This window comes from Solenopsis invicta, chromosome 9 (assembly GCF_016802725.1).
Source record: "Solenopsis invicta isolate M01_SB chromosome 9, UNIL_Sinv_3.0, whole genome shotgun sequence".
NCBI classification, from domain to species: domain Eukaryota; kingdom Metazoa; phylum Arthropoda; class Insecta; order Hymenoptera; family Formicidae; genus Solenopsis; species Solenopsis invicta.
The window spans coordinates 9,559,579-9,582,681 of NC_052672.1; the positions used below are offsets into that span (position 1 = coordinate 9,559,579).

At 36.4% G+C, this 23,103-nt stretch overlaps 1 protein-coding gene across 2 annotated transcripts in view; it reads right to left on the bottom strand.

The window, feature by feature from the left end:
• Positions 1 to 7,593: 7,593 nt before the first annotated feature.
• Positions 7,594 to 23,103, bottom strand: part of LOC105196166 (ankyrin repeat domain-containing protein SOWAHB) — a 278,892-nt gene continuing 263,382 nt past the window's right edge. The window contains exons 11-16 of one of the 2 annotated variants that reach the window (XR_850740.3): positions 14,821 to 14,893; positions 13,357 to 13,449; positions 11,785 to 11,809; positions 9,580 to 9,606; positions 9,080 to 9,237; positions 7,944 to 8,168 (exon numbers count right to left, since the gene is read on the bottom strand). Coding sequence is in view for 1 of the 2 variants with exons in the window: in XM_011161939.3 (XP_011160241.1) it covers positions 7,869 to 8,168; positions 9,080 to 9,237; positions 9,580 to 9,606; positions 13,357 to 13,449; positions 14,821 to 14,893 (651 nt within the window). In the remaining variant the exon portion in view is untranslated. Of the gene's footprint in view, positions 8,169 to 9,079; positions 9,238 to 9,579; positions 9,607 to 11,784; positions 11,810 to 13,356; positions 13,450 to 14,820; positions 14,894 to 23,103 lie in introns of both variants that reach the window. The other variant, XM_011161939.3, reaches the window with a different exon arrangement.

Consider the following 23,103-nt stretch of genomic DNA (forward strand, 5'->3'; position numbering starts at 1 on the left):
TCACTTTAACGATTTGATCCATAATGATAAAATTTAGAACTCTTCTCTGGGCTATCAAAACACATAGATAATAAAGAAATTCGCAAAAAAAATTTTACTCAACAATTTCGAAATTTGACTGATATAAGTCTTCCCTTTTTTCCTTCAAAAATTCGATACATCGTGATAAAAGTTACAACTCTTCTGTGGGCTATCAGAACACAGAGATATTGGAAAAATTCGGAAAAAAACCAATTTTACTCAAAAATTTCGAACTTTGACTGATATAACTCTTTCGTCTGGCACTTTAGCGATTCGATCTATTATGATAAAATTTAGAACTCTTCTGGGGGCTATAAAAACACAGAGATATTTGAGAAATTCGCAAAAAAATTTTACTCAAAAATTTCGTACTTTGATTGATATAACTCTTTCGTTTTTCACTTTAACGATTTGATCCATAATGATAAAAGTTAGTACTCTTCTCGGGGCTATGAAAACACAGAGTAATTATAGAAATACGCAACAAAAATTTTACTCAAAAATTTCGAAATTTGACTGATATAAGTCTTTCAACAATTCGATATATCGTGATAAAAGTTACAACTCTTCTATGGGCTATCAGAACACAGAGATATTGGAGAAATTCGGAAAAAAACCAATTTTACTCAAAAATTTCGAACTTTGACTGATATAATGCTTTCGTCTTGTACTTTAGCGATTCGATCTATTATGATATAAGTTAGAACTCTTTTCGGGGCTATCAGAACACAGAGATGTTTAAGAAATTCGCAAAAAAGTTTTACTCAAAAATTTCGTACTTTGATTGGTATAGCACTTTTGTTTTTCACTTTAACGATTTGATCCATAATGATAAAAGTTAGAACTTTTCTCGGGGCTATCAGAACACAGAGATGTTTGAGAAATAAGCAAAAAAGTTTTACTCAAAAATTTCGTACTTTGATTGATATAACTCTTTCGTTTTTCACTTTAACGATTTGATCCATAATGATAAAATTTAGAACTCTTCTCGGGGCTATCAGAACACATAGATAATAAAGGAATTCGCAAAAAAAATTTTACTCAACAATTTCGAAATTTGACTGATATAAGTCTTCCCTTTTTTCCTTCAAAAATTCGATACATCGTGTTAAAAGTTACAACTCTTCTGTGGGCTATCAGAACACAGAGATATTGGAAAAATTCGGAAAAAAACCAATTTTACTCAAAAATTTCGAACTTTGACTGATATAACTCTTTCGTCTTGCACTTTAGCGATTCGATCTATTATGATAAAATTTAGAACTCTTCTGGGGGCTATAAAAACACAGAGATACTTGAGAAATACGCAAAAAGTTTTACTCAAAAATTTCGTACTTTGATTGATACAATTCTTTCGTTTTTCACTTTAACGATTTGATCCATAATGATATAAGTTAGAACTCTTCTCGGGGCTATCAGAACACAGAGATATTAAAGAAATTCCCAAAAAAAATTTTACTCAACAATTTCGCAATTTGACTGATATAAGTCTTCCCTTTTTCCTTCAACAATTCGATACATCGAGATAAAAGTTACAACTTTTCTGTGGGCTATCAGAACACAGAGATATTGGAAAAATTCGGAAAAAAACCAGTTTTACTCAAAAATTTCGAACTTTGACTGATATAACTCTTTCGTCTTGCACTTTAGCGATTCGATCTATTATGATAAAATTTAGAACTCTTCTGGGGGCTATAAAAACACAGAGATATTTGAGAAATTCGCAAAAAAGTTTTACTCAAAAATTTCGTACTTTGATTGATATAACTCTTTCGTTTTTAACTTTAACGATTTGATCCATAATGATAAAAGTTAGAACTTTTCTCGGGGCTATCAGAACACAGAGATGTTTGAGAAATAAGCAAAAAAGTTTTACTCAAAAATTTCGTACATTGATTGATATAACTCTTTCGTTTTTCACTTTAACGATTTGATCCATAATGATAAAATTTAGAACTCTTCTCTGGGCTATCAAAACACATAGATAATAAAGAAATTCGCAAAAAAAATTTTACTCAACAATTTCGAAATTTGACTGATATAAGTCTTCCCTTTTTTCCTTCAAAAATTCGATACATCGTGATAAAAGTTACAACTCTTCTGTGGGCTATCAGAACACAGAGATATTGGAAAAATTCGGAAAAAAACCAATTTTACTCAAAAATTTCGAACTTTGACTGATATAACTCTTTCGTCTGGCACTTTAGCGATTCGATCTATTATGATAAAATTTAGAACTCTTCTGGGGGCTATAAAAACACAGAGATATTTGAGAAATTCGCAAAAAAATTTTACTCAAAAATTTCGTACTTTGATTGATATAACTCTTTCGTTTTTCACTTTAACGATTTGATCCATAATGATAAAAGTTAGTACTCTTCTCGGGGCTATGAAAACACAGAGTAATTATAGAAATACGCAACAAAAATTTTACTCAAAAATTTCGAAATTTGACTGATATAAGTCTTCCCTTTATCCTTCAACAATTCGATATATCGTGATAAAAGTTACAACTCTTCTATGGGCTATCAGAACACAGAGATATTGGAGAAATTCGGAAAAAAACCAATTTTACTCAAAAATTTCGAACTTTGACTGATATAATGCTTTCGTCTTGTACTTTAGCGATTCGATCTATTATGATATAAGTTAGAACTCTTTTCGGGGCTATCAGAACACAGAGATGTTTAAGAAATTCGCAAAAAAGTTTTACTCAAAAATTTCGTACTTTGATTGGTATAGCACTTTTGTTTTTCACTTTAACGATTTGATCCATAATGATAAAAGTTAGAACTCTTCTCGGGGCTATCAGAACACATAGATAATAAAGAAATTCGCAAAAAAAATTTTACTCAACAATTTCGAAATTTGACTGATACTCGTATAAGTCTTCCCTTTTTCCTTCAACAATTCGATACATCGTGATAAAAGTTACAACTCTTCTGTGGGCTATCAGAACACAGAGATATTGGAGAAATTCGGAAAAAAATCAATTTTACTAAAAAATTCGAACTTTGACTGATATAACTCCTTCGTCTTGCACTTTAGCGATTCGATCTATTATGATAAAAGTTAGAACTCTTCTGGGGGCTATAAAAACACAGAGATATTTGAGAAATTCGCAAAAAAGTTTTACTCAAAAATTTCGTACTTCGATTGATATAACTCTTTCGTTTTTAACTTTAACGATTTGATCCATAATGATAAAAGTTAGAACTTTTCTCGGGGCTATCCGAACACAGAGATTTTGGAGAAATTCGCAAAGAAAGTTTTATTCAAAAATTTCGAATTTTGACTGATATAACTCTTTTGTCGATAATGGCAATGATAGCGATAATGATGGCGATGATGGTGGTGATGATGGCGATGATGGCGATTATGGCGGTGATGGCGATGATGGCAATAATGACGATGATGACGATGATGGTGATGATGGCGATGATGGCGATGATGGAGATGATGATGATAATGGCAATGATGGCGATGATGGTGGCGATGATGTCGATGATGGCAATGATGGCGATGATGGCGATGATGGCGATGATGGCGATGATGGCGATGATGGCGATGATGGCGATGATGGCGATGATGATCGGGCAATCGTATTGTCACTATTATGACGGCAATGGAAATGGCAATGATAGAAATGATAACAATAGTGGGAATAATGTCAATTGTGGCGTTAGTGATAGTCCACTGAATTTCTGCAAAATTAAAAAGAACTTGAAAAAGGATTCACTTCTGACATCTATTCTTGTCAAAAAATTGACCAAAGTTGGACTATCTTTCACCGTTTTTCCGCTAGAAATTCATGTCATTATAGTGGCAAAATATCGGTCACGACGTATGCATGACTTACGAGCGTTGAATGGGTATCGGAAAATCTCGAGCAAGCCTACCAAAAACAAGTTATGTATTATAATCAGCGTTGGCGTGGTACAGTTTTTGTAGCGGGAGCTCGTTTTGAAGAGATACCACGTCCTATCGTCCGCGGCTCAAAGCATTACGGCAAAATTGTTACCGAAATTTTATGGACCATTCCGCGTTTTAATAGCCCTTTCGCCTGTCGTATTCGAAATGTCAGAAGTTAATTTTTTCCAAGTTTTTTCTTAATTTTGAAAAAATTCATCATTTTTCGTCAAGTTTTTGTCAAAAAATCGACTAAAGGTGTCTGGTGTCTTATTATTATATAATTCTTAATTAATTTTTTTTTTAAAGTTTTGATTAATCTTTACGTGATATTTCGTAAAAACTGTTGAAAGGTTGTATTAAAATCAGATCAATAATCTTCACGTTTGTAAGTTAGAGAATAAAAATAATACTCAAGTATCCATATATTTCATTGATTTTTATTACATTATTATTATTATTATTATTATTATTATTATTATTATTATTATTTATTGTGCCATATTAATCGCGCGTATTGTCATTTGTAAATCATGCGTATGCATGTATATGCCATTGTAACATATTAAAAAAAGAGTGGGCGCTTTCTAGTCTCTCCACGTCCCTGCGCAGAAATCGTCCGAAATCCTCTTTCTGAATTTTACGGCCTAAACGTAGCACGGAAAACGTGATAGGTCGAGAGTGGAGTGAAGAGGAGGGTATCCATAGAGATAACATCGCCGCTTGCTCCATGTCTATCACCGCGATGCTTTCTCTCTCTAACTGAAGGCTTAAAGCTTAAACTCTTAAAGAACAATCACGTTAAAATAGAAAGAGAGTAAGAGAGAGAGAGAGAGAGAGAGAGAGAAAGAGTTGCGTCAAGATTTAAAAAAATTAAAAAAGCTAATTTTTTCAAAAGCATAATTTGAAGACATTTAAATAATAAAGAATTATGTAAAAATAAAAAGATGGTATATTTATTCGTGGAAAGACATTTATTTCTTCTTCATCATATGATGCGATGTTAATTACAATTATTTTTTACGTACTGCGTAAAATGAATGTTTCTTTATTAAAGAACCAAATTCTCTCTGTTACTATTAAACATCTTTTTTAAGTAAAAATATGATTGTGCAAAATATGGGCATAAACGTATTGATATGTATTAATATCAATGTTAATGTAAATAATTCAGACTATAATAAATAAAAAATTACGCGAAAGTAGACGTAATTAATCATTTGTGCACATTCTCGACCCCTGTTCTGGATGCATCATACGCGATACGCGTCAGATTTTATTTGCAGCAAAATGGATGTTAGCACGGACAACAACCTACATCCATTTCTCGAGAGATGGATGTGGGTTGTTGTTCGTGCTAACATCCATGCTGTTTTTAACGGCGGGTTGAAAAATAGATGTGACACGTAGTTCCTGTTCTGACCAGAATAGATGTGCGTCACTAGTGTACGGGAGTTTCGAAGCGTTATAGGAAAAAGGCTGCCGTGGCCGCTCTCAGGTTCCTCTCTGCTCCAAGTCACCCTAAATAATACGTGCGACCGAGTGACCATGCCGGCCGATGCCTACGATTTTTCGAGACGCCATACGCCATCTCTATAACGTGGACATATACTACGTGCCAATGCATGTTGGCACACCTGGTGTAGAAAACCCCGCGCGCGCGTATACAAATATATCAACTTCAATCGTTCCTAATCGGCAACTATCGTTGCCACTACGCAGCAGTCGGTCGGTTAGGGAGCATGGCGGAAGGTCGTGGCGCGTCGCGGCGCATTTCAACTTGCATCCTCGTTGTAGTTTATGATGCGTACGAGTTTATGATGCGAGTGAGTGTTTCGAGAGTGCCGTGGAGTGTCGAAAGTGAAGTGGTGTCGGACCGTCGGACCGTGAGGCGTTCGTGCCAACATCCATCGTGTCGTGTCGACTTGTGTCGGATATGATGCATCGAGCGAAGTCGTGTCGCGTTTAACCGTGTTTCGTATCTTCTCCGTTGCCTCGTATACCGAGTTTTCGATGCGCGTGAATACCGGGAGTGTTTCGAGAGTGCCGAAAACGAGGGGTCGCGTGTTCGGGCCAAGTGAATCGAGATGAATCATCGTGAGGAGGACTGCGGCCGAGACGGAGCGACCAGTGATGAACGGTGAGTCAATTTATTTGTATCTACTGTTTATTTGCCCCCCATGTTTGTGTTTGCGCCTTGTTCCAATTGCGCTCATATAAATCGCGACAAGACGAATCAATGAATCGCGCAAAAGCCGTTAGAATAGGAAAAATTTAAAGTTTGTGTACGCGCAGTCGGCGCTCCTTTTGTCAGGTGTGCCAATAGTTGGGCCGAATACGTGTGCTTCCATGCCGCGAGACGATCGTCCATCTAGCGTTAGAGACGGAAAGAAGTTAAAATACATGACGAAAACGTTATCCGAGGAGAACACGACTTGCTTACCTTTTGAGGTAAAATAAAGTTTCCCTTGATCGCGCAAGGATGTCGCTACAACATACATCCAAGAAATAAATCAGGATTGGACGTTTAATCGTAAAATATAAATAATCAGGATTGATTTAATTAATATATTTTTAAATTAAAGTTAGTGGTTTATAAAATTAATTTAGTTATGTTAAAAGTTGTAATAATAAACTTTGGAATAAAAGTTTGAATAAAAAACTAACCAGTTAAAAATTACAATTAAAAATTAAAAGCATTTAAAAAGCATTTTATTCATGTTAAATTAGAAATTTGTATGATTTGTATGAAGACAATAATAGACCATAGAAGATTCAGATTTCATGAGAAATAGTATGGTTGTGTGCTATGCATTTCAAGATTATGTCTATAGGGATTATTGAAGTTATATTTACACGGAATTTCTTTTCATATCGACAATGAAAGTAATGTAAATTATAATAAATTAGATAACGCAATGCGAAAAATAAGTAGGTTATAAAATTGACAATATATATGACTTTAATATTAGCAAAGTAAAAATATATAATATTAAAAAATGAAATATAACTTCCTCTGACAGAAATCCTGGAGATTGAAGATAAAATAGTCAGTGTAATCTCAAATATGATATTTATTGTTTAAATTATACAAAGAACAATATAAATAATAATAATAATAATAATTGCAACCCTATATGCTTACTAACGATACAATGATTAACATTTCTTATTATTAAGTATTCATCAAAAAATTCATCCCTTCCTTAATAAAACACTTCTTGATTATCATGTAATGAGCACCGAATTGTCTAAAGATTTTACATAAAATGTGCTAAAATAAAGACAGCGTAATATATACAATATATGAACGTAAAGTTAGAAACTGCGTACATATCCTGAGACATATAAAAAATTTGTTCTACATATGTAAAACCTACTTCGCAATATATATTTTGCAATAGGCAAACGCAATATTACACATTCTTAAATTACGCTTTGCAGTTTCGATATGTAAATATAAGTAAACAAATTATGTATTTAATTTTATATACAAAATATATTGAAAATCAAACTTGCGTATTTCGAAATAAGAAAGAGTGACAATATCACATACAACATCAATATAATTTATTTAAATACCAAAAAATAAAATATATTTAATAAACTTGTTAAAAAAAATTGAGATATGAATCGTATAATAAAATTTTCATGAGGGAACCATGTCTGAAGTATCCGCAATCTTTATTATTCGATTTTTTTGATTATTAACAATTAAATCCTGCCAAATAAAACAATCTGCGAATTCCGTGTATTAAAAAACATTGACGTGGAGACAATTGCTGCGAGCAACATGTACGTATGTCCCCACTTTCGCCATTATTTTTAAAGAATTGCCAAGAGGTACTATCAGTCCCTGAAGCTTTTCGGGATCGAAGCTCTTCATCATGTGCAGTCTTATAAGCGTGATTGGTGTTTAGAGTGATGAAATGGGCTAATTATAGCTGAGCCGATCCTCGCCACGCGGAATCGAAACCGCATGCTGTATCGGAGTCGGAATCGCCATTCTGCTGGACGCTGCCGGATCCGGGTGCGATAGAGTTGGTGCTGACCGATGTCGTGGACGTCGGTCGACGCTGCACAGCTCGATTCGGTCTGATCTTGCTTTGCAGCAACGGCGTAGTCGGCTGACTGGCAACCTGCTGCTGCTCCTGCAACGAATTGAAGTCCTGCGTCCGTCTGCTCCTGCGCTTCTTGATGGGTGCGTACTTCGGCGGTGGCATCAGCTTCTGATCCAGCTTGCGACGAGAAACATCACAGCGAAACACGTGAAAAATTAAAATGGATAGTAATTTCGAATGCTATTATTAATCGATGATTCTATTAATCAGAGTGTGTCCATTGGCGAAAATACGATTTTATTTACATGCAAAGAACAATTTTGCTGAAATACAGATTTATAATAATTATGTTAAACGATTAAAAAAATTGTATCCGATGTTTAACTTGGTTACTAAAATGTCAAAACTTGCAGCAACATTATCAAGCGTTCTATATATTATAATTATTTTGTTGGTCCAATATAAAATTATTTTCTGATTTGTATATCTAACCAAATTTTTAGATGCCGTAATGAAGATGTTCTTTCCATGTATATGATTCCATTAAATTTTGTATAATTTTATTATATCTCTTATTAGATTTGTATAATTATGAATGGGTCAGCGATGCATGCATTCAAGATATTATTGTTATTCTTGTACTTTATACATACTTTATACATACGAATTTTTTTTATTTATTTTTTAGAATTTACCATTCAAATCATGGCAGTTATGGAATAACATAAAGAGAATTTTAATAGAATTTCAATAAAGTTTAATCTCAAATATATATATATATATATAATATAAAACATATATATTAATTGATATATGTTTTATATTATATAACTATAATAAAAATTAAATATTTAACCAAATTTTACTAAAAGTATATAATAAAATTCTTCAAAGTCTATGCTGACTACCTATAACTGCCACATTTTGAAGACAAGTTCCAAGAGAAAATTCTCTCCATGTAGAATGGTAATGTTTAAGAAAGACGTTTAGTCGAGGAAACTGGACGTCTTTGTCGTTATGGAATTCATGCATTATCCTAATGTGCAACGCGTTCGATTCTATTCGAGACGCGCTGAAGAGAATAATACCTGAACATTATCCGCGGATCCCCATGACTTATGAATCTTCTCGTTGTTGTTGTTAGCCGTACTGCTGGTTGCCACACCCAGGAATTGACTGAAGGCTTCCGTCGTACGTTTCACGCGAACGTTCAATGAGCCAATTCGTAGGAAACCAAGATCTTTCTCTGTATATTCAATCAATTGCTCTGTTACGGTGCTCACAGTTCTCTTATTACAATGTAACTTTTACAGCGGAAGAATACAGCCGATTGATAGACTCGCGTATATCTCTGGCTATCCATATTTTGCTACGTTAATTAATTCTACTACAGAAATAAAATACTCTTCAAATATTATAGAATTATTGAAACTGATACTATACGATTGTAAGCGGGGGTTATTGAAACCATAAGTTTAACGAAAAAGGAGACTAATGCTCTCGTGTTAATGTCTATTTAGCTTGTTTCTCATGCGCTAAGTTAGTCTCTACTAAAAAACACTCGGACACCAAAGGAATTATTTCTTACCTGCATGCTTTTTCCTTGCTTTTATTTCTGAAATAAAATAGAAAATCATTTGAAACTGTGTTTCATACAGCGGGAAAATGGGAAGATTGACGAATAACGAAAGAAAAGTCGCAAGTGAGTTAGAACTGAATAGAAAGAAAAAAGATAAATTTGTTTCAAAAATACGATATTATTAGGAAACATATTAATTATTGTTGATGTACTTAATAAAGCCTAAAGAGAAGCAGTTTTATGCTGGGTGTTTTGTTCTGTTAATAACAAATTTGAATCTACAATGAAAAAATAATCTCCTTAATGAAAATGTTATTTCTTATTTTGTTAATCAACAAAAGTATGATTCGTGTCACGGGGAATTAGACAGAAGGAAGAGATTCAAAAAAGAAGTTAATACAGTTAACAAATTAGTACAAAAATTAAGTCTACTTTCCCTTTCGAGAATTACACGTCCTGTCTTTGTTATCAGATATAATAATTATCTAGTGCGAATAAAACGTGATGCTGAGAATCGGTCGACGTGATATACATGTGCTTCTCATGCTTACGTGTACATGCCTTACTCACGTTATAACAACGTATCACACATAGATGCCCACGTAAAAACAATAACAAATAACAGCAGCGGCAATGTGAAACGAAATGTCTTATATAACAGATAAATTAAGGCTCAGGGCTGGAGAGCCTTATTATTTTTTAATTGAAAATGTATCATCAGCGCTTCATCGCTCATGATATAAAAAAAATTGCGTCTCAAGATTCATTCACTTCACATTGCCAGTTGCATAACATAAATTTTCTACCAGTTTGATATACTACTGCCACTTTAATAGTTCATTTCAATAACATTTTAACCGTATGGTCAATGTTTTGTCGATAAAGAGACAATAACGTATAAGTTACGCACGAAAAAAGTTGTTTCATTATCGATTATTGATTATATAGGATAAATTAATAACTAAATTAAAATAATAAGTGTCAAATATTCTAGAGACGTATCGATCAAACATTTAAAAAAGTTAGAACATTGGTTTAGAAACGCTTGGTTTTTGCGATAAAAAGAATTTTACTGCGAAACAATGGAATACTTTAAAAATGAAGTAATAAACAATAAATGTGTCAGACAAAAATTATGTGGTCTAGAGGAAGATAAATAATAAATATGGAAAAAACGATTTTGCAGAAATACAGATCAAAATTATATTTACCGCTTAATTTACTATTTATTACAAAAATATGTTTACCATTTAAAAACCATTTAAAAAATTGTATCGAATATTCAACTTGGTTGCTAGAATATCAAAATTGCAGTAATATTGTTATGCGTAGGCTTTTACATATTTATTAATTATTTTAACGGACCAACATAACATTTTCCGATCTAGCTAAATTTTTAGATGATGCAGTGCAATTATTCTTACCGTGTAAAATCGATTTTCGAAAGAATTAATTTTTCAAGATTATACAAGTTACATTTTTTTTTTAATGAAATTGAGATTTTTAAAATATGATTCGTGTACTTATTTTACATATAAAACCAGTAAAATAAAATTACCAAAAAATCATTAGTTTACTAAATATTTTATACTTTACTCTGGCGTATTTAGATATAAAGTCAACTGATTCGTTTTCAAAATATTCCACTGTTTCTTAATATTTTTCTTATCTCAGAAACTAAGAGTTTCTGATTTTTGAGCGAGTTTCTAGCCCATGTTTATATGATTCTTTTCTAATGTTTAGTCGAAAAAAATATTATACGTCCCCAAAATATTTAACCCTTACTTATTCACATTTTGTATATTAAGTAGGTATTAATTCATAAAGTTCGTATAAATATATCTTATGCAGATCAATTACATAGAGTTATTACTCTCGAAATAAGTACGTCAAAGCTTTAGCACATTTTCGACATTTCAGACGTTTAGCAGAGAGACAATGACGGACGAAACATTTCCTGAATACTCGTAAAGCGCCAGAAGCAATACGGGTTCGTATTCAACGCTCGCTTCTTTCGGCGAACGATATCCTCGGGGGGCGAGGGAATCTCCGGAGCGTACATTCGCGCAGCGAGGCACGTGAAACTTCGAGATACTCACGTCAGAAGTGCAGAAAAGTGACAGTCATACGTTACTCTAAGGTGCGCCTACGTACTTTAATCTGGCGACACACAAGCGCTTTACTACTTTAGCGGAGGTGTGCTTCTGAACTTGCCTGAGTGTAGCGGCAGCAGTAATCCCTACAACAGAAGAATACTTCCAGAGCCCCGGAGTACTCACCGAAGAGCGAGCCCGTAACCCATTCTCCGTTTCCAACTACTTCCGAATATCGTGTCCACGTCATGCCTGACCTACATCTACACACCTTAAACCTAAAGAGGCATCTAAAGCGACAAAGAGGTGTCCTGAAGCTCGAGGATGCATTATTACTTGCGTAGTTACTATTGGTAATCGGTGTGCTGAGAATTAATCAGTAGTGGATTACCATGGGTGCTAATAGACATGCGAAGTTTACTGATACGCAGAAGTACAAGAGCTATTAAGATAACCCGCCGAGACGAAATTTTAATCCCATTTTCAACCTAAATTAGATCTATCGAGCTTCTACATTGAGCCTCAAAATGGTTATCGGAAAATTTCCCACATTGAGATATTTATTTTCGATCTCTTTAAATCTCTTTAAACCCTCCACAAAAATCGCAATAGATTCAATAGGTTTAAAAAAGATCCATTTGAGAGTTTAAAGTATCAAAAGAGGTCTATTTGAGGGTTTAAAGTATCAAAATAGGCGTAAAAGGTCGAATTGAGGTCGAAAATAGGTCCAAAATTTCAACTCGGAAAGATCCAAAAGACGTGAGCATATGTGGGATAACTAGTAATCTTGGAATACTAGCTCGTAAAGTACTGACAAATAGATCGCTGTGCCCGCATGCAATCTTTGGGGATTAGGCGGAATCGGCTGTTAACGGACCGTGCTGGAGCGTGACAGGCAAACGTCACGAAAACGAGCGGGAGAACGGGGAACAATGATCGACACGGGATACACGGCGGGAAGCAACGGAACTTTGACGGGACTCACACTGACAAGCGGTGTAAATTACAGTGTACTACGGAACGTAATTGGTTTTACGGCGGCTACGCGAGAGCGGTGTGGTCGGGGCGCGTTTGGCACGGGATCGGAGAACTCCTTTAAGCAACTTTTCCAGGCGGCGATTATGTCTTTTGTATTCGCGTTATGCAAACCGCTTTCTTTCTACGGCCCGTTTCCATAGCGTGAGACGAACAATGTCTCACTTGATAATAACACGTGGAAAAAAAGAGCAAATATTTTTTTATAATACGTGAAAAAAAGAATTTAATATCCCACGGTCGAACTTTCGCCGCAATTTCGTCGCGAATGCGAGCCGCAGGGAGAAAGGGATATGATATGAATAATTTATAGAACATCTTCGAGAGCTTGTTCATCAACACATTCGGGCTGTGTTTTTTTCTTAAATCGGGAAACAAACGAAAATGGCGCGTGTGTGTGCTACATTCTCGAAGGTGGGCGAGAAGATCGCTTTGTACAGCTTGCCGTTAAAGTTTCCAACATAGGCTTGCGGATCGTATTTACAGAAAAGACGCCACTGATTCGTAATATGCGAGAAATAGAGACGTTAATATTGTACTATTAGACGGAACATCTCGGTACATTCAACTGTAAACTACAATCCTCCGCAGATTATGTACAAAAGTTGCGTTTCGTTTCTCTAAGTGGCGTCTTCCTTCATAGAGAGAATGTACTTACTGTGGAACGTGTCCTGGCTGACTGCCGCCTCTTGCGAGGCCAGGTACTGTCTGGCCTTCCTACCGCTGTAGTCACGTACCTCCTGATTCGCACCTGCAAATATATTTTCGAGAAGTAATTGAGATAAGATCGTGATATGTATAACATAATTAAAATCGAGAAAAAGCCAATGAACGGCCGTAGAATCTTAGTGTTCAATAATATTTTTTATGTGATTTTATGTAGAGGAGAAGATGGTATTATGGGCACCCATTTACATTCAATAACTTTTTTAATAATCAATATTTTATATTAAAACTTAACGATTGTATTCATTAAAATGTTGTTTAATAGTTTCTAAACTGAAAGTTATGAAATATATTACTTGACGTGTGATTTATAAAACTGTGACGACACTGCATGATGGCTCGAAGAGAAACAGATGATGATATGAGCTAACACAAAAATAACAAAACTTTTGTACTCAACATTTTCCTCCAAAACGTATTTTCTTTGTGATATTTTAGGGTCTCAGTGCACATGCTGAAGAGAGTAACTTTTAAGTCTCATAATTTGAAAAGTCCTCAATGAAAAACTTTATTATAATATTTTGAAAAGCTCTCGAAGAATATGCAATAACAAATGAGAATTTTTAAAGTATCTCATATTACAAATTCCTTGCGGTTTCACGATTGCCAAATCTAATCTTTAGAATTAAGTAAATCATCACACCCTATTAATACAATATAGATTTAAGATCGAGACATGTGTACAACAAATTAATTAGAAAATTGGCCAAGACGGTCATAACAAGATCTTGGTGCTAAAATAATATTTCACATGTTCCAATTCATATCGAACGGCGCGCTGTTACTTTCGGTTTCAAACGTAATTTTTGAAAACAAAACATAATTAAATTAAAAATCAATTTAATACCGATGCTAATTTGCTCATAATATTTATACGGCCCCTAATACAATTTTTTCTTCTACATTTTCTTCTCAAATTGAGCGCCTTACTTCCAATCTTGAAACGCAATTTTTAAGTTGAACCGAAAAAGCAATATTACAATATTAAATTGAGTAGTACTACTGCTGCTACCAACTATGTATCATGACAATAATACCAATAAGACCATCCCTTGCCCCGAAATATTGTGAAGAAATATTTTCAATATCCAGGCTCAGAAAAAATTTGTTGAAAAACTAAACTATTGTATTTAATTCGATACATTCAAGTAAGCATTGAGTTGATTCAACAATTGTTTAATTGCACGAAAAAAGGTATAGTTAATGCAAACTTTATTAAAATTTCTTAATGGAAAGTTAAATAAATCAACTCACTAGTTAGTTGAACGTCGTATCGAATTAAATATTTTAATTTTCCGACAATTTTTTTTAGCGCATGAAATTTTCCAGATCCATAAAGATGCGGTCGTTATGGAATTTTTTGCATCGTATAGCTTTCGAGAACGTGCGTACTCACCGTATACTTGAACCAAGAGATTGAATATGTTCTCGTGGCCAAATTGCATGGCGATATGCAGCGGCGTGTAGCCCTAAAATTGCGATAAAAATAAGTTTTGACGTACACGTTTCCGAACAAGTCGTGGCATTTTCGATCATTTAAAGAAGAATAAGTGTATACGTATCTCCAATCTTTCCGCTAAAAGCAGCGGCGTTTAAACGCACTTATATATTAATTACGACCAGGAGTAAGGAGAGCGTATCGATAATTGGGCAAATTAAAAGACGAACGATATTCTCGTTCGGCGAGCGTGTAATATCACGCGAACACAATGTTCACGTGCTTTCACGTTGACGCAAGGTGCGCGCGTTATTAATATACCACTGATGAACGCGTTCGGTCTACAGTTTAATGAATAATGTATCTCTAATTGTACACGCGTATTCCCTCCGCGCTGTTCGTCGTTTCCGTCTTACGGGAAGGATACGCCAATCTCTCTTTCGTTCTTTCTCTTCCTCCCTCTCCCTCTCCCTTTCTCGCTGGAAGGAAATCGTAATAAGGTGGAGGAAAAATACCAGGGGAGGAACCGTATCACACCTCTCTCCGACGCGTTGCATATCTTATTATGATTTGCTCGGATGCGTGACGTGCATTTACGAGCGAGACAGCGACGACGGACGGGTGGGAGATGCGGAAAGAAAAGGGGGATGGTGCCGTCGCAGAGACAATGAGTAATTAATGGCACCGTATTATGAATATCACCTCGAGCGTGCGAATTCGCATTTCCGCGACAACGGCGCGATCCGAAACAATCACGTACGTACACGTGCGTACGTGTGCGCGCGCGTATGTAAGGGAAACCGGCGATGCCGCGAAAACTAGCCTCGCGTGCATCGCCTCTATCGCCTGCACGCATGCATTTTCATCCGGCTCTTATGTATATGCGAATCTTCATATTCCCGCCTCTGTCCGAACACAATGCCTCCCTTCAAATGTCGCGAGCGAAGCGGATAGCGGATTGCCCCGCCGGTTAATCTCGAATGGACCTCGAGACACGTTTTAATCGGCGCCGTAATTAGCGCGATGTTTTACGTTGAGAAGCGAGAGAGAGAGAGAGAGAGAGAGAGAGAGAGAGAGAGAAAGAGAGAGAGGCTCGGTAATCCCGATAAAGTCGAAATTACTACTCGAGTTCGCTGATCAATCTGCGAGTAGCGTAGAACGCTGTGCGTGACTTCAGATAAATTATATATAAATCGATCGCACATGTAAATAAGCGGACGATAAACCTCGACGTGAATTTAATTAAACGAGGCCATTAATTGATACGAGACCCTCGATATGTAACGCGCGAGAGAAAAATAACGGCATGGACAAATATCAATCCGCGGACATGTTTCTCTTCATCGTATTATTTCGTACGAAGGTATCTTTATTAAGCGACACCGTTTCATTAAGTGATAATATCAAACTAATCTACAAACGTGAAATGTTAAGCGGGGCCCTTACATTTTCATCGTGGCGAACGACACGTCAAGGTCCTCGGGGTATCGCGTATGTACGTACCATTTGTTGCGAGGGCAGAAATATAAATATATAAGAAGGCGTTATCTCACAATTAGTATCGTTCGGCTCGGGTAGGCAGGTGAAAAGAGCTTGCTTTTCCAGCTCGCGTGTCAGCCGACAGCTGCCGCCGCGCCGTTCCGATGGCACTCTCTCGCTTTTACAAAGGTAATACAATACGTGCATTCGATCGCGGCCGACGATTCACTTTAATGCGCAGTAACATTACGATAGTTACAAGCGAATCCGATAAGGTCTGTGACTTGGTCGCGGTATGATTTTGATCGTCGAAATAATTTGCGCTGTACAGCTTTGTGCTGGATATCGGCGAAAAAATTGTGCATGGTCCACAGCGCGAAGTGATCGTTTTCTTCTAAGTTTTAAGTCAATTGAATAAAGTATCTCTACACACAGAAAAATATCATTTGCACTGCTAAGAAGAGATTACACGATTTACTTTTTTCTTTAGGTAACAGTTATTTTTATCAAAGAATATTTTCTTGATATAATAGTCTTAAAATGTACTCATCATAAATTAAAAAAAAAAATACTCGTTATCCTGTACTCAAACAAAGAATTTATATCGTTCCAAAAAATTATATTAAATAGAAAATTTGTTAGTCATATCGATTGTTCATATTGCGTTCCAAAAAGTATTATAAAATTTTATGAAGAAGAAATGAAAATAATAAGTAATCAAATTTTTATTCAAATTTAATTTTTTATTAAAGTGCTAAATAACTAGAATTCATAAATATATTTGGAATAAGTTTGACATTTAAACAAAGGATAGTTTTGCAGATATATAAACTTATAAAATAAGCAATATTTATACTTTATTCAAATAATTTATAGTATTTTCCTATTCACAGAAATTTATTTTCAGTAAGTATTACTTGTTTCAAGTAAATGATGAGTGTATTTTAAGACTATTACCAAGAAAATATTCTTTAAAGATAACTGTTACTTACGAGAAGAAAACTAAAATTGAATAATCGTTACCTTAGTACGAGAATGATACGTATTCACATGGAAAAGTACTAATTCTACTGCTAAGAAAAAACAATTACTCAGTTTACGTTTTCTTCTTTTAAGTAATGATTATTTTTATATTTTCTTGATAACAGTCATAAAATATATTCAACACAAATTTTAGAAAAACTCATTATCGTGTACTCTCAACTAAAGAATTTATACTCTTTCGAAGAATATTATAAAATTTTATTAAAAAAAAATCAGAACACACAAAAAGCAAACTGTATTTTTGTTAATACTTAATATTCTTAATTAAAGTATTAAATTACTAGGATTCAAAAATATATTTTGAATAAATTTGATGTTTATGCTAAACTTAGGATAGATTTGCGAATATAAAAACTTATAAAATAAATAATAATTATACTTAATTTAAGTAATTTACAGTGTGTAGTCTCCTAGAATATCGAAATTAAATTTAATTCTCGTGCTATGCGTATACTAGTTATAATGTTCGCCCCGTCGCTGTACCTCTCTTTTACCGAGGGGAAAACAGGTTTAATTTAGATAAAAGTCTTTGAAAGCCGATCAAGAGGAGCACGTAGTGGCGGCCTTGGATTAAGGTATGCAAAACGCAAAGTCGCCGATATACGAAGTATCGGCAAATAGCATCGTCCCTTTCGAATGACAAATCGAAATTCAAGAATTGATCTTCCGAAGGAACACGAGCGGCGCGGTAGCCCTACGAATGACAAAGAAGAGAAATTAAAACTCAGCATGCTGCAGCGTAAGTTTCAACACTCTTGAGCGCAGTTCAAATGATGCGTCATCGATTGTTTCCCATTGAAAGGCTATTCATCGCCGGCAGTCTCGCGAACACGAGGCTTCGCCTCGGCACAATTCGCAGACGGTATCTATACGGTGAAAAGTAACCGCGGTCGGTCAGGGACATCGTGTATTCTTGCCGTGGGCTAGCGTTCGTGAAAGAGCACGTTGTACACGCCGCGGTCACGATGCTCGCGTCGATAAGTACGACAAATTGCGCGTAATTGCGTGCGTGCGCGAATCATTATCCGGCAGAGGCGAAAACGCGAACGAGCCTGCCTTAAACGTATGTTTTATAAGTATAAAATATGCCGGACATTTGAAGGAGGAAGTGCGCGAAGGAGGGTAAAAAATCCAGGTGCGTCTGGAACGTACCAAAATACCGTTGCACCTTACGTCTTGTTTGTATTCACCATATGACATGAATGTAAATTAAAGTATCTCTTAAATAAGTCTGTGATCTTACTTCTGTGCTAAGAAACTTTAAAGAAATTTTAACCCTAAAGGGCTACTCTGAATTTTCACCTAGACGCTGTTTCAAATTTAGTACATTTATTGTATTATTAAAAATTTCTTAAAATAATATTTAAAATAATATTTAATAGGATTTTTTTAATATTAAAACATTGATTCAGTTATTTTAATTTTACCTTCATGCAAAGAATGATTTTGCTGAAACACAGGTCTGAAAATAATTGTGAAAATAATAATAACTATTAAAAAAATTATGTTTTGTACGTTTAACCCTTAATTACATTGGTAGGATACAAACGTCCTCTACTGCACAAAATTATGCAAATATTTCTCACGAAAAAAAAAAATTCTTTACGTCTGTCAAAGATTAGAAGAAAATCTTTATTTTTGTTACTCAAAACACTACAAACTTTATTTTCTGTTATATATCTGTAATAAATATTTGTAACGAGTAATTGTAATAATTATCTTTTAGCCTCAGAATGTTTAATTATTTTAAAAATTCAGCAAATAATTATTTTCTAATTTGTATCTCTAGCTAAATTTTTGGCTACAGTAAAATTCTTTTCGTGTTGCAACCTAAAAAGCAAAAAAATCTAAAAAATTCTTAAAAATTTCAATTAAGTAAGTGAATTTTCATCCAGAGTAATATTAACGTGAGAAAAGTACGCGAGTAGCGTTCTAAAGTTAAATAATAAAAAGAAATTACGAGAAAAGGTTTTTGCAGATTGAATTTACGGAAACAATATGTTTCATTTCGATTGTACTTGCGGCGTGCATAATCGTAACACATTACAGCTGTGTCGTCGACAGTAAAGCCTGTAATGGAAAAATGCGTAACGAAAAGGTCGCTTTGAATCTGTATAATGCTTTTACCCTCAATTAAAATCACCCTCACTTATACGCGGTCGAGCGCGACATTTGGCATCGCGCTACGGAAGTGCGATTAAAAAATCGTCCCCGTGACTGAGTTCATGAACGACTGTATATCGTGGCGTTTAATATCGAACGGCGCAATAAACGATAGTGACAAATGTGTCAAAACCGCGATCGTAGTTATCAAAACGCACGCGGGACGCACCCTCCGCGTTCACGCACCCTCGACGACACGCCGCGTCGCACTGTCGGGCCGAGGGAGAGAAGGGGTTGGCTGCTCGCGCCGTCGAAAGAGGAGCCCCCGCGGCTCACCCCCTCTAAAATTTCTAATTTATTTCACTTTAAAGTCCCCGCGCCTATGGATATACGCGCGAAAAAGTCACGACGTATATACACGGTCGCATATAGAACGGAAAACGGCGCGTATATGGGGTGGACTTGGCGCGTCACCCTTTTGCCAACTCCAATAGCATGCGACACGTGTGTCCTCGCGACAAGTGGCACGACACACCCTTTGCCGGGCTCACGCACGCACCCTCGCGCATCCCTTCGTGATACGGATATACATGTACGTGTCGTTGCAAAAGCAGCGGCTCCTCGCGATAAATTCTGGGAGTCTAATTAAGGAGACCCGATTACTTAACCTAGTCAAAATATCGACAGTTTTTCAACTGGAAACGTGATGGAGAGAATTTTTTATTTTACGCAAACAGATAACTTTATATTCAATTAAACGCCACTTGATATATACTTATATCGCATCGTGACACAGATCAAAAATATTTTCTTCGAAATTTTCTTTTAAGTGACTACTTTAGATTACAATTTGGATCAGGATATTTCAAGAAACGGAACATTTCGACGATTTATAAAACCTGAAAATTTGATTACTGAAATTAATCAAATTTGCCGTTGGATTCACGTTACTGGAAAGAGGGTGACTTCTGAAAGGGCCTGTACGTAGGTGGGTATGTGCACGCGGAGAACTCCCTTTTTATGTTCGCGATGATATTTTAAAGTAGCAATGTCCTGGCACACGGAGTCTCGAGACAATATCGCGCCCGTCCCCCGTTTTCGTCTCCGTCCGTTTCTCCTCTCGAGCGCGCCTACTCGCGCGTAACATGTCCCTTTTTTTTTGCTTTACCTCCTCGTTCTTCTCTTTCTCATCCTCGCAGCAGCCTTCAGGAACAGGACAGCTGCCGGCCACCAATATCACGCACGCGTATATCACCGTTGAGGATTTTCAATTTTAATATTTTCCTACATCGGGCCGCCTTTACGAGCCGCTATATCATAAAGGCGCTCCTCCATCCCTCCCGCCTATTCCGTGAAGGGCGACGGAAACGGGGGGGTGGGGAGCTCGCACGCGTTCCGAGGATATCTCGTTCTTCGACACGAGCCCGCTCCAAAATCGGCAGGAAGGCAATATCGTTTTTCGCGATCTATTGTGTAGACATTTTTTATATATCTCGTATATTTCGCGCGAACCTCGATCGTTCAACTCCACGACTGCGAGCCAATACATAATCCTCCGTCCAACCGGGATCTAGATAAATTTTCAATTTCGAATTAATCTGTCTCTTTCAAATTTGGACACGTAGGAAAAAAAAATAAAAAATGTTTCCGGTCGAAAAAATTGTGAAATTCCGAAATGCGAAATATAATAAATAGCTCAAGTGGTACGGCATTTGGCAACTCTCCCCTACATAATTTCTCTTATTACGGATTGTACCTAATTTTCTATCGATTGCTCCATTTCGAACGGTCAATTCTAATCAGGCATTATATTTCGATTCGTTGCACAAGGTAGATTCCGGTCGCATCTACGAGGCCCTAACCAAGGGTGGAGTGGCCATTGTCGTTGGTCGTCGCGCGCCGGGCAAAGATGCAGGCGCCACACGGTCGGCTTACGGGAGTCCTCGACGGGGACGGAGCACGGGGGACGTGACCACCGTTTTTCTTTTTTTTTGCGGGGATTAAATGCGAGCCGATGCCGCGATAAGCCGTAGAAAAGCACGGTAGAAGCGGTACCGGTGACAGATTATGTCCGTGACTGCGATCCGCTTCGTCGTCCTGGCCCCGGCGCGCCCGTTTTATTTAACGCCGACTGAGGATTAAAAAAAAAGCACTAGTAAGCGACGACAAAATCGCGGCGAATTCTTACGATAAGCGGACCGGAGTTTCTCCGCCGAGACGAAGCCGCGCGTCCGAAAAAGCGGGCCGCTCGCGCTATGATTTTTCACGCTAAAAGCACCATCAGTCAGATCGCTCCGTGCTTGTTGCGCCGAGAAACGTTCCGCTGCGTCGAAAATTCCAAAGCTTGCGTGAGACGAAGCTGCGCAGCGTTAAACTCCATACAGGTGGAGTAACGCTTCAAGCCAGCAGCGTTTCAAGTAGCGCAGGAATTTGAAGAGAGCTGATAAAAATTGAGTAACACGCAAATCGAAGCACGCATATGAGGAAGAAGCGTTTTTTTCTACTTCCTATTATTAATTTCCCATTATTATTATAATATTTCCCATTATCGTGCTCTTTGTAATTTGCTGATTTTTCAGGTTTCCGGCAGTTCTGTCGAGCGAACCGGTATCGACGCCCGCGAGTGGCGGATATTAACCGTGGATGAGATCGGCGCCGTGCCACGGGCGATTCCGCGCTCGCGTTACGTAGCTACCGAGTAATCGCGGGTTCTCTCTCCTTTTTTTTTTACTCGTTTCCTACCGTCCTTTCATTTGCCACGGGATTGGGGGAAAGCCGGTGCCCGGGATAAGCCGTAGGAAAGCGCGGCGCGGGAACGATGCCGGTGACAGATTACGCCGCGCCGCGCGATCCGCAGTCTGGTCCTAAAGCCGCGCCGTGGAAAAAAGCAGAGCGAGGATTCGCCGAGGACAGATCTCCCCCGTCCGGGTGTGGATTACCTACTCTACATCGGTACGTACACGAGCACGACCGTATTCATTATATCCGGCGCTAATCCCCGGCAACATCGAGTCAGCCGGGATTGTCATTGGGAAGGTACGAAAATAGCGACGTCTACGCATAATGTTTCTGTATTAGAGAAATCTCTTGTGCGCGCTCTTGACTTCTGTTTATTAATGATTTTTCTCTGTTTCACATTTTTTGTATATTTACACAAAAAAAGGTTACTGAAAAAGGACTTAGTAACTATTTCTGTTGGTAATAATTAACAAATTTTTCATACACTGAAAAAAAATTTGATAATAGTTACCAAATTCTTTTTTCAGTGTGCAGGCATCCCTCTATTTACGACTACACTGAAAAAAGAGTTTGGTAATAGCTAAATTAAATAATTGGTTAATATAACCAAAAATAATTTCACTTTTCTAAACATTTGGTAAATATTATTAAATTGGATAATTTTTGCTAAGTATTCAGAAAAATAAAATTATTTTTGGTTATATTAATCGAATATTTAATTGGCATTATTTCATTTAGTAGTTATTATCGAATTCTTTTTTCAGTGTACTTTGACTTACGAATTTTCAGATACGCGATTGATATACGTGATAGTTTTCTAATTACTTGTTGAAGTTAATATCTCTATTTAGTTGAATGTTAATTTTATATAATATC